The 18,798-nt window shown below is 34.9% G+C and overlaps 1 protein-coding gene across 1 annotated transcript; it reads right to left on the bottom strand.

Annotated features, from left to right (window-relative positions):
• Window positions 1-783: 783 nt before the first annotated feature.
• Window positions 784-16,066, bottom strand: MS3_00001392 (uncharacterized protein). Its single transcript, XM_051208836.1, has 2 exons — window positions 11,165-16,066; window positions 784-2,175 (listed from the first exon to the last, which is right to left on the bottom strand). Exon 1 carries the CDS (start codon window positions 15,905-15,907, stop codon window positions 15,395-15,397), a length of 513 nt encoding a protein of 170 aa, XP_051074236.1. The 5' UTR covers window positions 15,908-16,066; the 3' UTR covers window positions 784-2,175; window positions 11,165-15,394.
• Window positions 16,067-18,798: the final 2,732 nt, after the last annotated feature.

Genomic DNA, 18,798 nt, shown 5'->3' with positions numbered 1-18,798 from the left:
CTACACACAGTTGTATTTCTGTTTATACTATATCCGTGCTGGAATAGTCTACGATTGTCACAGTTACTCGCTAGAACTTTTCTGAGTCAGAAAATTTAGTTCCTACCATTCACAGAGTGTACCTGGGATAATGACTTCATTTATTACGTATGATATAGTAAATCCAGTACTTTAAAGGTGGATCACGACCCTAGTGATCTGTTGTAAAGGAGAGTGAGTTTAAATCGACCAATTTTAGGGTCAATACACTACAAGTTATAGTACACTCGATTTCAATCTATGGATTAAATGACTTGTTAGTTGTCAACTGATATATGTGACGCTAAAAATGACACATAATCATAACACACTAAGAAATGGATCTTTGAAGAGTTTCTGGCACTTAATGTCACACGATAAGTATTCTAAAGTATTCATATGTATATTGCCTTCAGGTTTAAAAATGTTGTGTGAGTGATACTTGTTGTTATGCAAATGATATTTAAAACAGCAAAATGGAAAATATGTGTTTATTATCTTATCACAGTAAAAGTACAGTTGATTCAGTTTTCTGACCATCACATATAATAATAACAAACACTGAAATTAATTACGGAATGTTGCCGTTCACATAGATGATAGCAACTAGATCTTTCTTTCATCCAACACCATTTCTCCTCACCATTAATTGACTCAACAAAACACAAATATTTGAGAGTTATCTATCACTGTTTCAATCTCTCGTGTTGGTACTTAAATTCTAATGAAATGGGCTAAATATTTATCAATGTCAATTTTCACTGTACATGCATTTTCTTGTTAAAATCAATAAATGTTTTTTACTTCTGTTCTAGGTGTACTTTTTTCAGTATTCTTGACACGGATATCTATGTAGATGCATGCGAACTTCTACAGATGACACTTCACAGTTTCGTTTGACTGTTTTAACATTTTATACACGCATTATTATTATTATTATTAGTATTTTCTGTCATATCTCGTCCTCACATTTTCGTCACAATAACATCTTTGTCGTTCGATTAGTGGTATGGACTTACTAACGTGATTTTAGGTCACAGATTTTGTTAGGCTAGAATTTCTATTCCAATTTTCTGGTATTATCAAATTCAAATATGTCATTATTTTTAACAACTCAGTCAGTGAATTTTACATAGTATTGCATAGTCTCATTAAAGAAGTAATTAAAGGTGTGATTTTTGCTATAATTGTATTATTTGTCCACCATATCTGGTCACGCTACACTGGACCAGTTCATAGCATGCTCAAATTATATTTCAGTTGTAGACAACTTTAGATTAGTCGTGAATTTTTGGAAGTAAATCTTTAGTGAATAATGTTAATAGAAGCTCTGATGCTATACTTCATTCTGACAGTTGTACTTTGAACCGTGTATTTAACCCTAAGTGAATTGAGTCTTCAGTCTTGAGATGATACATTTTTCGTTTATAGGTAAGTCTATATCACTTGTATTTAATTTACAGTTTCTAGGCTTTATTGTGTATAATGAGTTTTTCTAAGTGACATGTCTAATCAAACCAAACATTAATTAAGACACTTCTTAAGTATACTTATCTTTCACACAACTTAGTGTATTTAATATGATAATAATGATTGGAGAAAGCAATAAACCATACAAGTTTCCTAGACTGATTTGTTTAACACTTCTTTTCCTGTTATGTGCTTGAATGTCGAAATTAGAAAGATGACAGTATGAAAAGCCGTAGCATAAATACCTCCTAGAAGTTTATACCTATGATAAAGAAATACTCATCAAGAAAAAAAAGTTCAAAACTATTCAATCTTTATTCAAATTTAACATCGAGATAATGTGTGTTAATAAGTAAAATTGCCACTGAATCGTTTAAATCAATAAACAGACAATGCATCTAAGTCCATTGAATTAAGACGATTATTTTTTTCTTATAAACTATGATCACCTAATTAAATTTTAAAAAATCGGTAATTATTTTGTTGCAAATATTAATTAATCACACATAGTTCTTTTTATCTGTTTGATTGTGTTTTATGTTGTTGATAAAAACTCATTTTAAAGTAAATGATCTGTAAACTAAATTATCATAAACTTACCATTATAATTGAACTTTGTAAATGTATTAATTGGGTAATTGAATGAGTTATTCTATAGTATATACCAGCTGAGAAAATCACGGATACCTTGTTAAAATTAATCAGCAACGTGAAAAAGAGATATTCAGTCTAAATATCAAGGTCATAAGTGTTTTTATGATATAGCTTGATAAAAAAAAGTAGAAATAATCTCAAAATAATCAATACACTATACAGTTACAATTCGTAAGAGTTATTTTTCCAAGTGAACTGTAGAATGAAAATATTATCTTTGAGTGTTAATCCCATTTGGTACCTGGAAAATGACTACAGATTAAAAAAGCTCAATGATCTGAGAATTTTTTCTATTCCTGATAACATATAATTGGTTTCGATAATGCAATAAGAAGACGAAGATTATCAGAACTATGTGATATATTAACGCAACATATTTCGAACAATCCCCCCTTTGTGTGTTCAAAAACAGTTTGTTCTTACCTTAAACCTACCCTGGTAATATTGACTTATTATCCAGAGTGATTAGGTTTTGAATTGTGTTCACATTATTATCATTACTCTTATCATTATCCTTATCTTCTCTTACCCCGTTTCCAATCTAGTTGACCTTTTATTTTTATGTATAAATGCTCTTAACAAGTATATGTGTGATCAGATTGTTCGAAATGTATTGCGCTAATATATCACATAGTTCTCATAATCTTCGTCTTCTTATTACATCATCGAAATTTATCAAAGGGACTAGTTGTTTTAAATATAATTGGTTATCAAAATCTTATGAAATAATTTCTCAGCATCTATTAATTAAAGGTTTACTTTTTGTTCGAGTAAAAATCCCTATTCAGACATTCAGTAAAATCAAGAAAAAACCAAAGAAATACTTGATTGATTTTATGAGCTCTTGGGTTGTTGCTACTGTAATTTAGAATTTGATCTGTGTGGGTCGTCATACAATATATTTGAGTCACAATTGATTGTTCACTGGGTGGTGATCAATGTCATGCTTGTCTAGTCCCTATTAGTGCAGATCGAATGCTATCGATCATGTTGCAATGTGGCCACCAGTCTAGGTGACTCGACACTGCGGGCACTATGTATTGAGGGAGCACCAGTTCCCTCAAGATTACAGGTACACCTTGCTGACGAGTGCGAAGTAGCACGAAACCCGGGTCCAGGGTTTCCTGTTGACTACCTCCAACCACCATCTAATATATTTGAGTCTCCAGATATCCTGTGTCGGTTCTAGTGATTAATACATACAAGACTGGTAGTTTGTTGTTTGACTCCTGTTCCATTGTGAACTTGATGTAATCGAAAACATTGTTGATCAGCTTGTAGGTGTTTTCCAGCTCGTCCTTTTTGACGATGACGAATGTGTCGTCCACATAACGAATGCAAATTTTTGGCTTGATCACTGGGGCTTCCAGTCTGCATCACTGCTTCTGAAATAAGTCCTGATGTTGGTGATCCCATTGGAATTCCTTTAGTTTGTTTGTAGATTTTGTTGTTGAATTGAAAATATGTTGTTAAGCATAAATCGATAAGTTCTAGTGAATTTTGACTTTGAATTTTCATGTACTTTTTGAGATTTCTGTGACTGTGAGAAGCAGGGATACAGTTTCCTTTGCCCCTTTTAACACACCAGAGCAACAATTAGTATAGGTACATGGAACGTTTGGATAATGTGAAGGACTAGGAGAACCAGTCAAATATCTATGGAAAGAAGTAGATGCAACTTGGCAGCTGGAAAGAAAAGATTAGATTCGAGAGAGATACTGTCGTACTATGGTCATGAAGAAGAAAATGCTTTGTATACGCAAAGGATTGCACCGATGCTGTCCGAAAAAGCACGTAATGCACTTATAGGATGGAAATCTCACGGAATCAGGATCACCAAATTTTCCTTCAAAACAAAGGAGGAGGGAGTCACAATGAATGTTACCCCACGTTATGTACCCACCAACGATCTCAATAAAGATCAGTTCTATGAGAGGCTAAAATCAATTACAGCGGAGTGCTCAGGAAATGACCTGACAATTCTGATGAGATACCTAAACACCAAAGTTGGAACGGACAACACCGGGTATGAAGATATCATGAGACGACATACACTGACTAGGAGAAAGGAACGAGAATGGTGACAGATTTGCAAATTTATTTGCATCCAACAAAATGGTTACAAGAGGCACAATCTTCCCAACAAACTCATAAATAAAGCTACATGGGTCTCGCCGGATAACAATACAGAGAGTCAGATCGATAATATTTGCAACACTAAAATATTCAGAAGGTCAATGGAAGACATGAGAACGAAGAGAGGAACTGACATAGCTTCAGACTGCCACCTGGTGGTTGCCAAGATGAAACTGAAGCTAAAGAAATATTGAACAACTGGACAAACAGCACTACAAAGGTTCAATACAGCCTTCCATCGAGATGCTGACAAACTCAATGGATTCAAGATCGCTCTCAACAACACATTTCAAGGCCTACAAGATCTATCAAAAGAAGAAATTACTATGGTTGTCAATTGGGAATAGATCAAAGTGGCACTAACTTCAACGTGTGCGGAGGTTCAGGGGTGCAATAAGCACAATCATAAGGAATGTGTCTCTATGGAAACCATGGACAGGGTTTAAGAAAGGAAGAACAATAAGTGAGTAATCATCAACAACAACCAATTAAAAGCAGCGAAAACCAAAACACTAGTCAAATATACAGAAGTGAACAAACTAGTGAAGAAGATCATTAGATGTGATAAGCAGAAATATGTGGAAGTGACAACAGAAGAAACTTTAAGATAGTTTAGTATGAGAAATTCGTATGATACAACGAAGAAACTAACATGGAAATATAGTAAATCAGAGCGACCAGTCACGAACAATAAAGGCAAGCCAATTGCTGAGGTTCACGAACAACGGAACTGGTGGGTAGAGCATTTTGAAGAATTATTGCAAAGGCTAGCTCCATTGGTTACACTGGATATCAAAGCAGCACCTGAAGAACTTCCTAAAGATTTCACCCCAACGATCAAAGAAATTAGCATGACCATCAGACAAATCGAGAATGGGGAAGCAGAAGGATCAGACAACATAATAGATGAAGCACTGAGATCAGACATATAAGTAACTACCAAGGTGCTCCACATACCATACAAAAAAATTTGGGGGAAGAACGATTGCCACAGATCGAAAAGAAGGACACCTCATCACGATATCAAAAAAAGGAGATCTGAGCAAGTGTGAGAATTACAGAGGTATCACTACTATCGGCACAAGGAAAAGGTTTCAACAGAGTGTTGCTAAACCAGATGAAAGTTTCAGTAAACGCCTTTTTTGAAACTATGGTTTATCTGAAAAAATCATCAACATCATCCGGAATTCATTCGGTGGACTACACTGCAAATTCATGCATGTGGGCAGCTCACATAGGCATTTCAAATGAAGGCCAGTGTCAAACAAGGCTGCATACTCTCACCTTTCCCCTCCTAATGGTTGACTAGATTATGAAGATCTCAACATTTGAGAGGAAGCACGGAATACAATGGACAGCTTCGATGCAGCTGAACGATTTGGACTTCGCATATGAATTAGCTCTTCTATCCCAGGAACAAATGTAGATGAAAATGACCAGTGTATCAGAAGCCTCAAAATATACAAAAATACCAAGATCCTCAAATACAGCACGGAGAACACCAACCAACTGAATCACATTTGATGGAGAAACTCTGGAAGAAGTGGAAACTTCCACCTATCTGGATAGCATCATCGATGAACAAGGAGGGTCTGATGCTGATGTAAACTTAAGGTTTGGCAAAGCAAGGACAGCACTCCTGCAATTGAAGAACACATGGAACGCAAAACAACTATCTGCAAGTCATCATCAAAGTCACAAATTGCTTTAGACAGAGTTGGATGGAGAATTTCGATCTGCAACCTATTCTCCACTGGAGATAACAGGAGTAATGAAGTAAGTAGGTAGGTATATCATAAGTTTATATAAGGATTGTGCAAATTTAATTGTATTGAGGAATAAAAATTGTGGTTTCATCATGAAGACGATTGAAAAATTTATATTTAATAACGAGCAATGATGATTTGATGAAAATGCGGTGAATAAAATTTGTGGTCATGAGAACAAGGTGACAATGACAAAATTTATGATGCCAGGGTGTAGTAGTAGCCAACCGGAAAGCCGCGACGTAGTTTACTTGCTATCTGACACTTGTCAGCAAGGTTTACCTGTAATTTGTAGAGGAATGGAAGTGACGGTCTCTATATTGGCAGAGTTTGGTCAGCACTAATAGTCACTACTCGATGACTGATCAATTTCAAATAAAATTTGAGCTTTGATAACGATATATGTGTATTATACGATTAGCAATGTTTATCTAACTAGGACACTTTCAGTTTCCCATTAAACTTTCTGGTAAACTCCTTGTGAGATTTAGTTTGTCTGCAGGCATCTTTACCGAAAACGTTTTTCAAACTGCTGAATTAGGATTCTTGAAGTAACTATAGTCAAAACGACTAGAACTGGATCTTTAATACTATTTCTGTTCCTGAAATGTAATTTACTATAATAAGAATAAAAATCTGAAGTAAATGTAGTCAAAAAGAAAAGAAAAACACAGTAATGGAACGTACCAATAAATAAATAAGTACGAGAAATAGTCAAAACTTATAAGAAGGGTACAATATTTATTGATTAGTAGTTGAATAAAAGTATAACCATTTAGTTAGAGTGGTGAGCATTCAAATGGAAATTCTATTGGCCAGTTTATTTTGTATACATACCAATACTTCTATTTTGAAATAAAAAATAACTATTTATATACACTTCATAGTTTTTGATGGAGTTTTGTTCTTTGAGCTCAATGTTTAGGTCGTGAGGCTTTCATCGTTATTCTGAATGACATTATCAGCACAAACTTCAGGTACAAGTGATGATATCATTCAGAATAACGATAAAAGCTCCATAACTAAACTATCCAATTCAGAGAACAAAACTATCAAAAACCATCCACTTGAGCTACAAATCTTCTCCACTCTCTCAACACGTCACAGTTCTACAACTGAAATGTTAGTTATTTGTAAAACACTATTTAATTCAGTACAAACAGTCTATTATACAAAAAATAGATACCTAAACAATGAAGAATGTTTAAGTAAAGCATATAAACAAGAATTAGTTTATATGTAAGATTGAAACTGATAATTTAAAAATTATAACTTGACTAGAACAATTGAGAATAAGAAACCTAAATTAAATTGATTTAAGGTTTTTCTGTATGGTTAATTATGACATTAACAATCCATAATAGATGAAATTATATAAAGTTATAAATAATCAATAATTAGTCTATTTTATATTACCACATCAAATAAATAAGACTATTCTAGTTTTAGCTGAAATAATAAATAAATTATGTAAAAAACGGTATTGTAAATTCAAATTTTTATCATTCAATTGATCATGTGACTAATCATCATTTCGAAAACAAACCAACAATGTACAGGTTATATATTTATTATATTTTATTGATTTAAATTAATTCAATATTATAAATCATTTAATTTATTTGTATGATAAAACACGAAGAAAAAAAGTTATTTGAACGTGTAAAAACAGGAATTCTTACTTAGATTATTTTAATTTTAATAGTTTTAAATGAATTTTATACGTATCTATCTCATTATGTTAGTTAAATAATCAATAAATACGAATTGATTATTTAACAGTATATATGGTTGAAATATACTTACTTTTTTTCAAATTCAAATAATAATAAAATATTGAATTCAACACTAATGATATTTGAATAAATTACAGTTCTACAAAAAAAAGTACACACTTCTATAATAACATGTTAAATAATGAAGATGAAGATTTCTAGATCGAATAGATGCTTTTTGATGATATCATGTTCTGGAAGCTAAATGATTTAATTGTGAAGATTTCATTACTTCTCTAAATCGATTTATGTGACACTTGGTATATTTAAATTGGAAGTAAAATACTATTAGATTTGATAAGGGTTTATTTATCTATTTGAAAACATATATATTGGTACAAAGGGGCACCAGATACATATACACCACACAATAATAATGAGAATGTGAAGATATAATGAATGAAAGGTGTGTATAAGAAAAAAGAAGTATAATAATGAACAGAAATTAGTGTATTATAGTGAAATAACAATAATGTGAAAGACAGCTCAATTAGGGAAAGTACAGCCACAGAGAATTCTTTCACTTGAAGAAGTTAAATCTTTTTTATGAAGAAAGTAAAAGAAGGTTACAGGAGGATCGCAACTGGCTTCTATTCTGGGTCATATCTGATAACATCTCTACCCAACGTGTTACACCATCTCTCAGACCCTAACCAGGGAGTCGTGAAGGACCAACCGAAGCCAGTCCTTTGCAGCTTTCTTTCATACCACGACACCATGTCATTCACTGACCACCCCCGCTTTTTCCAACCAGTCCCAGAGTCGGCAAATAATGCACGACGTGGAATTCTCTGGGACGACACTTGTAAAACATGTCCAAGCCACCGAAGTCGATGTTTCAAGATGGTGACACCAATCGAATTATCATCTCTGTGCCCGAACACACGATGCCGAACCTCTACATTACTAACATGGTGTTGCCACTGGATGTCAGCAATCTTTCAGAGACAACGATGGTCACACACAGAGAGTCATCTAATATCCCCAACTCGGAGATGTCAGGTCTCACAAGCAGTCTTTCTCCGGGCAACAGATCCACACCGCCAATACTTACATCCGTCGGGGCTGTTTCCAGAACGTTGTCGATGGCAAAGTTGAAGAGGAATTCTTAAATGGAACAATGGAGAGAGGTGGTTGTATGCACCCACTCTGCCTGAGGTGCATGTATATAGAGCTTTTAAGATGTTAATAAACTTTTCAGGCACACCCTTCTTCAATAGACAATCCCAGAGAACAGTCCTCACACCGATTTCTCCTCACTTTGATGGAACTTTCTAATCTAACATCACATAACCGACTGTTAATGGGGAACCAATCGATTAGTACTGCCTCAGCTCTAGCGCTTAGTGTGACACCAACGCCAGCAAGACCAGACGAAGATGCCACAGGGTCCGCGGATAAACGATCATCGACCAAGCTTTGTGAAGCCACAAGGGTATTATGTTCCATAAATAATCAAGAAAAAAACACTCAGCCTATGTCAATTATCCAGAGACAAAATGTCAAATGAAACGTAACTGTAACATTGTACCAAAGAAAAAAACGATATATTTCTTATGGTAGATGTTTATTCATGTTTCATAAGATTTACGTAAACTTCAATCTATGACCTTACTATCCCTTTCATTCTATTGATAAAAGCTTATGTTTTCTGATCGTTAATATCCATGAATGAATTTTCATAAATCACTCATTTTATGATTAATTGATATCATATAAAATCACTTGAAAATGGAATGTGATGAACGTATAGTTTATCCTGGTTTAAAACTCCTTAATCTTACTCATTAATTCACACAAACCCAACTGCAATCAAAAACTTGAAGTTATTTGGGATTGATGATTGACTTTAAACTAGTTAGTTTGTACTTTTAAATGAAACAAACTTGAGCTAAGCACAAACAATTTAATTTGAATGCGTTTCAGTTCCCTACAAGTCCTATTCAGTAAGAAGTGAGTTCATGGTCTAGAAAAGAAAGCAAACATAAGGAAAGATTAGTATGCAATATCGTATTTATCACACCCGATATAATATATCGTGTTTATTGAAGCTATGGAGATTGGTGAAGTAATGATCTAATGAGAATAATTATAATTATGTGGGTATTGAAGTCAATTATAAGGTTATGCCTTAAAAGAATTTAATATAAACTAAAATCTAAATATGTATTGTGTTTACCAAAAAACTGACAAATTATCGAATGCTCTTAATGTAATATTCATCTAGTGACTGTTAGTTTACATAAACGATACCCCAGGAAACCCAAACAGATCGTATATTGTTGTAAAGTTAGGTGGATCACATGTTCTTACAAGATCAAATAGTGAGTAAGAAAGGAATATGTGCGGGGTGAGGGTCTGTACTGAGTGATTTTTTCACCTGCCTTGTGGTTACAAACCAAGTAGTCCATTGTGGACCATTCTAGTATCATACTGGAACAAGTAATAATACAAAAAGTACTTAATGTGATAGAAGTTCACAGTTCGTTTCAAAACATTCTCTGGTAGACACAAATGAACCAGCGTACGAACACCATAAGAGACCTCGAACACACTTTAATTTGTGGCAATGGCATTTTGAATAAAGTCACCAGTTATGTATAAAGTATTTATCACCTTATAAAAACATCTATGTATATATATGTACTCAATACACCTATCATTCTCGTAGAGGACTAGTCAGCGATTTAGGAATCGTGAGGCAGTCACTCAATTAGATCGGAATATCACAACACGATATACTCCTTTTGACTGAGTTCATCTGATCTTATATCAGAAATTCGCTGTTTAAGAAAGAAGTAACATTACTATTGTCAAAATTCGAGGGTACGATAACTCCGAATGGTGTAACTGTTAAGGTCGTGATCTGAAGTGACTTATGTTATAGCTACTACTTTAGGTATCCGAAGAAAATTTAAGGGAATAGTGAGTAGTGTTAGTTTCAGGGTTCCTTGAATTACTATCAGAATGCGTTTTGTGGAGATTTTTTAGAAATTTCACAAGTTGAAACCATGAGCCGGTTAAAGCTAGACCACGGGGGGGGTCATGGATGCGCACTGCTGAGGAGTCCCATACTAGGACGAAACGGCCGTCCAGTGCTTCCAGGTTTTCCATGGTGGTTTAGCTTCAATCGGCTCATGATTTCAACTTGTGAAATTCCTTGAATTACATTAAAAAAGTGCTTTGATAATCATTCGTGACCCACATCTACTATTTGAGTCCATACAAACTGGTTGGTCAATTTTCCTTCACCTCACCAGAATTAATTCACTACTCAGTAAGAAATATAATGCAGTTAATATAATCTATTCATCTAAACATACAAGATAATGCAATTTTACTTACCAAAGAATCTCCAAGAAACAATATTATTACAAATATTTTCATTCATTGTCATCAATCTGTTTCATGATTAACAAGAGTAGTTGAGTAGTCTGAGTTCTGCTACTTGTAAATTTTCGTCTGCAATAATTGATACTGTAGTTGTCTTTTCATTTGCAATCTCTCATCAACAAAACCATACAGAGAACGAGAGATTATTTTGAAGCACAGTGAAAGTAAATCTTACTTGTGCGTATATTGAAAACTGTACGAATTTAAATTGTACTCCATTGAAATATTTTAAATGAAGAAAAAATAGCTAGTTATAGTAGTCCATTTTGTCTCCCGTTAATTCAACTTCACAGAAAGGATAACATGAGTTTTATTGTCAGAAATTGCGATAGAATATTTATAACAAATCTCCCTTTCAATTTTGTGAGGATCTTCTTCTAATCAAACTGTTCAAAAGTTTGCGAAAGTAATCAGGCGAGAAAAAGGATAGAGAAGAAACATAACTTTTCAATTAGATATCCATCATGATTCTGCATTGATATCTGTGATTTATAACAATAAAATAATACTCATAGAATGGTAGTGTTACATAACAATATTATAATTTCACAAATGATTGTGAAAATAAAGTTGAACTGATAACTAAGTGATTTAAAGAACGATGTGATAATTACAATAAATAAAGTTGTTAACTGAATCTGTCATAGTTTGATTGATCCCGGTGTTGATAGGGTGAAGAGTTTTAGCTCAGGTGAATGATTTTGGTGGAGTTTTGTCCTCTGAGCTGGATGGTTTAGTCGTGCAGCTTTCATCGTTATTCTGAACGATATCATCATCAAAAACTTCAGGTAGAAGTGAAATGTTCGAAGTTCTCCACATATGGCTCACAGCTTGTCCTGTAGACCTCGATCTTGATTGGTTATTGTTGACCTTTAACCTGTCATTGTGTACCTCTTTATTTTGATTGTATCTCCCATCAATTTGATTCCTGGTCCTATATTTGTCCGTAATTTTTCTGATTGGTTGATAAATTGGGTCGATTTTAATGTGCTTGTCGATTGCTGATTGACCTGAGCGCCAAGCTTCTAAGGATCCTTTGGCGTTTTTAGAATTATCTCCATCCAAAATCTTAACATTTTCCCAGTCGAATGCGTGTCCACAATTGTCCGCATGCATTGATATAAGTGACGATATATCATGACGTTTGACCACTAATTGATGTTCGTCCAGGCGAAGATGAAGATGGCGTCCACTTTACGCAGTTGAAACGATTTAATTTGTAGATGGTGTCTGGTTTTTCTTCTTTTGTCATTTCGTTCTTTAGTTTGCATAGGATTGATTGAAGTGATTTTGTTGGTTTGTGTGCTACGCCTATTCCAAACGGCTTCAACAATCTCGTAATTTAATATATGCCTTTTACATATGGTGAGATATTCCGTTTGTTGGTTTGCGTACATGAATTTGTTTCTGCTGATGCGTCTGGTTAGTATTTTTTGATGAAGTTATGTGGGTAGCCGTTTTCTGGAAGATAGTCCTTAGATATTTTTCTTCATTTTTCTGCCCTACACTTGTGTTGCAGTGTGTCCTCGCTCACTTGAACAAAGTTTGTACGCAATCGATTTTGTGAGCTCCTAGGTTGTTGCTACCGTAATTGAGAATTTGATCTGTGTGGGTCGTCATACAATATATTTGAGTCTCCAGATATCCTGTATCGGCTCTAGTGATTAATACATACAAGACTGGTAGTTTGTTGTTTGACTCCTGTTCCATTGTGAACTTGATGTAATCGAAAACATTGTTGATCAAATTGTAGGTGTTTTCCAGCTCGTCCTTTTTGACGATGACGAATGTGTCGTCCACATAACGAATCCGTTCCGTTTTATTTCGAGACTTCGTCTAATTCACAACACTGGCTGGTCTGTTGAAGAGATCCAAAAAATTCCTCAAAAAAGCCAAAAGGGCTCTGAAAACACCGAGAAGCATCTTATCAAGTCAGCATTCACTAGGAGTTTTGCCAGAAACATCGAGAAAAAGAAGTCACATATCGGGTTTCTGATTGGATGATTACCAATACTGCTACTATGTTTAGTAGCGTTCGATAATTTTCCGGCAACCCAAGACCATCTAAAATACTATAAAAATCTTGGATTTTCTGTTCATAAACAAACCTTTGGAGTAAAGCATTTCTTCCATATTTCTCAAGTTTTCCCTCGTGTTCACGTTGTGTGGATCTAACCTGGGGGTTACTAATAGGGTTTAGGAATGAAATCTAGCATTCATTCGGAGGACTTATCAGTAGCGACGGGGAAAAATACGGTGAATATTTCTTTGGAGCAACTAGTAGCTTATTTGGAGTGTCAAGAGAAACGGTTTGAATAATATCAAATCATAATCATGGGAGCTCTTATCCAAAAATTGTGCCTGCCCCGGCAAAACCCTGCTTCTGGAGAATTACAAGTGTCCCCTCGCTGATTCAGTCATTAATGCAATCCTTGAATTTAATTTTGATGTCTAGCATGTGTTATTTTTTACTCTTGATTTGGGAATTATGGAGATCTTTTCCATATTGACCTCGGCAGACTGGATGACGCACCGAAAATCGGAATACATCTAAGAAAAGTATCCATCTGAATTTGGTGGATGTCTCACAATATCCAGACGAACATGGTTGAAACGAGTGTCGGAAGTGCTGAGACTGAGAGACATTTTTTGCGTCTAATTATATGTTATTTACTCATTTTTGTAGGACCCCTCTGACTATATATATATACTTAAATCTTATTGTTAGCTTTCGTTTTGCCTTGCTACACCCTTATGCTATTTGACTATAAATTTACCTATGTATTTGCTTACATATACTTATTCGCTTCTCCGCTTCAAATACGCTCGATGTGCTTTTAGCTTTGTGATCTGCGCTATCTACTTATAAACTATGGTTGCCTCTTCTCTTTGTCTTCTGATTTCAAACACCGTTTGGACTTATATTATAACGGTTCTCGAGACGATTGTTTAGCAAAACAAAGTCACTACAAAGTGTTTACTGCTAATCATGGCCGTTGATAGGACAAGTCTTCAATTTTCTGGTTTGTTGTTTTGTAAATGTCATTACAGAAAACTGATGAAGAAATTAGACAATCTCTACATTCGCTTCAGGTAAATGTCATAATGTAGTTTTAAAGTTAACAATCAGAGGAATAACTGAGAGTTTAACTTAACCACATGAACACACTTAGGGGAAAACAAACCTAACGTCCCTAAAATCTGTAGTCAATTACAAGTTTCAAGAAGAGATTGTTGAAATAAAAGATTCTAGCTTTTACAACTTACTTGTCAACGGCTTAAACTTAATTTCCCTTACATCTTCAGAGAGAACACTCAAAGGTAGTTCTTTAGTATGAATGTGATTGTCACAGTACTAAATCTAAAACTGTTATGTGATAATACATCTCTCTTCATGCCTTCAAAGTCATCAGACCTTTTAAGTTGAAATTCATACGACTTGATATTAGCATGGTCGTCAAATTGACTATTTGAGATAAAACGTTTCACAGAAAGATTTTCGAGTGAATCCTTAGTAAGTCTACATTTTGTAATTTATCAGTCAACAATTATATTTTATACGCTGTTGACGTATAACTGTGGAAGTGAAACAGAAAATATGACGACTACTGAGTGATATAGAGAGTGCATCATATTTTTTGACATTTATCGATACGACCAAACGCAATGAGTGTTATCTAATGACCTATGGCTTTCATAAGAACAAGAATTATTCGAATTTTAATTTATTTAAATTTATAAATACATGAGTTTTTTAAAGGAAGTGAACATGTACGTCAAATGTGTCTAAAAGGAGCAGACTTTAATGTTTATTAAAAAGACTATTTTTTCACTCAAACAATACTTAGCTTCTGTTAAGGACATGCCTATGAATTTTATCGTTTTAAAACCAAACAAATCCACGATGGTATTCTAAAGACAAAACATTTGAGTCAAAATGTAGAGACGAATAGCTAGCATTGTGGGTAATACAATTTCATGCAGTTTGGGATATAGTCAGTACCAAAAGTAACATCTGAAAAACTTGTTTACACTTGTAATTCATTATCTCTCCCGAGGGAAATATATTGCAGTTTATTGTACTAGCTAATGTGGACATGTTGCTATTTCCATATATATTTATGTGGTTACAGTTCATCTTCTCCATTGTGCATACATAACTTTGTCAATCTTAAGACGCTTTTATTGAATCCTATGTAATTTAAATATATCACTTATGAAGCTGGTTATTGGAATGACATTGCTTGACCTGGAAGCAGTTCGTCTACTTATTTTTTGAGTTCTGTTCACACTCCACTTCAAGCCCGGGTACATATGAAGGTTTTCAATATTGACTTTTATTTTTGGATTTGGAAACGTACATTTCGAAGAGTGAAATTGAGCGCGGTGAAGAAAATGAGGGCCACACTGCATTTTCTGAGGTTTATAATCATATGAATGACCAGTTTTTTCACGTCGTTCCCCTTCCAGAGATGTTTTCAAATCGTATAATAAGTCGATTCTGTCATCAGTCTTCAATCTAGAGCTATGATGTTCTGTTAAGGCTGGTTTTCGGCACACAAGTATATCGTGACCTAGATAGTTATAAACAGTGAAATCATTATTATCTGCTAATGAGTTGAGATCAAATTCATTCTTGCAATCGGATAAAAACGACTCTTCATAATATCTTTGCAATTGAAAAGTTGGTTTCATGTCATGACAACAGTTATTTAAGTTTAATCCAAACTAACAATAGAAATACTCAATTTACAGTTTCAATATGTTTGCGATCAGATAGACTTTGGAAATAGGATGTGATGTCAGTAAACCCAATCTAATCTAACCTTAAATGTATCAACAAAAGGTACTAATATCATGCGCTCGGGTAGAAAATTCTAGTAATTCATTACTCATTAAGAACAATAAAAATCTGGATATAAACTATTCGATCTCGGTTTGCGGACTTTCTTAAAAGGTCCTCTTAGATAATCAGTCCCATATGGAATGAAAAAATAAGGTATGTTAATGCCAAGATAGTATATTATACTACTGTAAAGTATATAATTGTGGAAAACAACTGATTCCCCTGTATCCGTACTTTATTGTCCTTAAGAGAGATTTGTTTATACACTCACCTGAATTATTCCTAATAATAAATATGTAACGGTAAATCAAAATAAAAAATAAAAACGTCTGTATGTCTTCAACATCGAAGATGACTTCAATGAGATTGCTGGACAAACTCAGGATGAAGAATTTCGGTGACGCATCCGCAGTAAATCACGAGTGGTTAGGCCGTGCTTTGCATCCCCTGTAGTTACTACTCAGCATCAATCAAACTCTTCTCAATACATTGACAACTTTCCAAATATACCTTCGAACTTCTTTCCTGACTTTTGGTTTGACTGGATTTGTGATATTTTGACTATGAAAATGGGCCAAGCTGTTGTCAAGTATTGTATATGTGTGGTATCTTTGTCTGCCAAGAAAATGGAGGTAGTTCTGTAGTCCTGATGTGGTGTGAAATATTTCTGGTTACACACGGTGGTTGCAGTCATGTTTGTGAACCTAAAGACACCTGTCGAGTGTCTGATGGAGGTACGCATCATTTGTCTGTTTAACCGTGTTCAGGCACAACTTATAACTAGATAATGACGTCCCATAAGAAGATGACTTCCACCTACTAACCTCTGTTTATTCCGGTCGATGAGTAGATTATGATGTTATAGCATGTATATCTCGACAACTGACGTAGAAACGTCTTCAACAACAAAAATCTAGTGAATGTGTTTGTGTAAATTCATGTCAAGGTGAACACAACTTATATCCCCTATGACCAACAGTTTTCAATTTTTCGCCTGTGGGCTGAAAACAGGATCATGAAGACAGTTGTTTGCATTTCCGAGAAGAACGCTTACTTCTAAGATAATGTCCTCGAGATGACAAACTTTATTCACATCAGTGATGTATAACAGCTGGTCATTTTCACCAGTCACGTTTGTCTTTAACGCTCAGAGAAAATACGAAATGCAGTTGGCACAAACTGTAATCAAGCAGTCTAAGAGACTATTCTCGTACATGAATTACAGATTAAGGACACAGTATTGGATTCCTAACCTTATTAAGGAAATGATAGAGGATGATCAGAATAAGGCAGAAGCTATGGCAAACTGTTTCGAAGCAGTTTTCACTCAGGAGTCTCTCCAAGATGAAGAACTAGACCCCAATACAAAATCAACAAACCGTTTGCCTACCGTGAACTTTAATCGAGACGATATACTTAAATCCTACGGTACTTTAGACACGGAAAATTTAATAGAACCGGACTGAAGATGCCACAGGTCTTTGTAGATTGACAGCGCTTTAACCATTAACACCTTCTAACGAGAAGCGTACCTTACAGCTGACATCAAAAGACAGAAGCGAGGACGTTCGAAGATACAGTTGATAGGCTATCAATATATCGAGGATCAACTGATCTGATCTGGTTAGTGATTGCAATGGATGTTGAGCACAGCGTTCCCACTCGTGATCTGATGCGGATACATGACCGAACGCTTTCAGCTAGATAAGTCCATTAAAATTAATGTGGGCAGCATCCAATATTGAAGATTTACTGAGCTATTTATTTTGGGGATTTATTTACCGCTACACCCCAAAATCCTGAGACAGATTGCACAATATATTGCAGCCCCACTAACTTTGATACTCAATATGTCACTTGACCAAGGAATGTTAACTAGGGACTGGAGGGATGCTTTCGTTCCTCCCATACATAAAACATGACCAAGACAACTTACATTGACTTCAGACCTGTCAGCCTCACCAGTGTCGTAGTTAAGGTACTGGAAAGAATAGTCAAAAACTTCATAATCACATTCTTGCAAGCCATTAATTTGTTAGACAACGAACAACATGATTTCAGAAGAGCTTTATCTTGAACAACAAGACTCCGCATAGCAAGGAAGCAATGTAAAAAGGCTCTAGACAATGGAAAATCAATGAATGTTGTCTACATAGACTTCTGTACAGCTACAATTAGGTACCAAGAAACAGATCACTTTTGAGGCTGAAAAATCTAGGCATTGCTGGATGTCCCTCTTAATGGCTAAACGATTTCCTGTTAGGTCGTATAGAGAAAGTAAGAATAAATTCCAAGTCATACACCTGGAGACCAGTACTTAGTGGAGTAGCCCAAGTTCCTGTCATAGGTCCTTTAATTTTCATACTGTACGCAAATGATCTTCCAAGTATAGATGAACCCCCAATACTAAAATACGCTAGTGATGTAAAAATCTGGAGAGAAATAACAGAAGACGCAGATGCGTGTTCACTTCAGGCAGACTTAAATATTTTGATTAACTGGTCTAAAAAGTGGCTGATGCATATTAACGCAGCAAACTGTCCATATGGTCTTTGAGGAAAGAAAGTTAGATGGTTACATCATTGAAGAAGTTCCCGTACTCGTGATCCTGACTCACAAGGATCTTGAGGTGAAAGTGAGTTATGATATTAGAACAACGACACATTGCGGGGAGGTTTCAGCCAGCGGTTTATAACCCAATGGTATTTAAGACGAACATCCCCCAAGTTAGATACAACTA

The sequence above is a fragment of the Schistosoma haematobium genome, chromosome 1, assembly GCF_000699445.3.
Source record: "Schistosoma haematobium chromosome 1, whole genome shotgun sequence".
NCBI lineage: Eukaryota > Metazoa > Platyhelminthes > Trematoda > Strigeidida > Schistosomatidae > Schistosoma > Schistosoma haematobium.
Note: the sequence above shows the minus strand (reverse complement) of the source record. Positions and strands in the feature narration are given on the sequence as shown.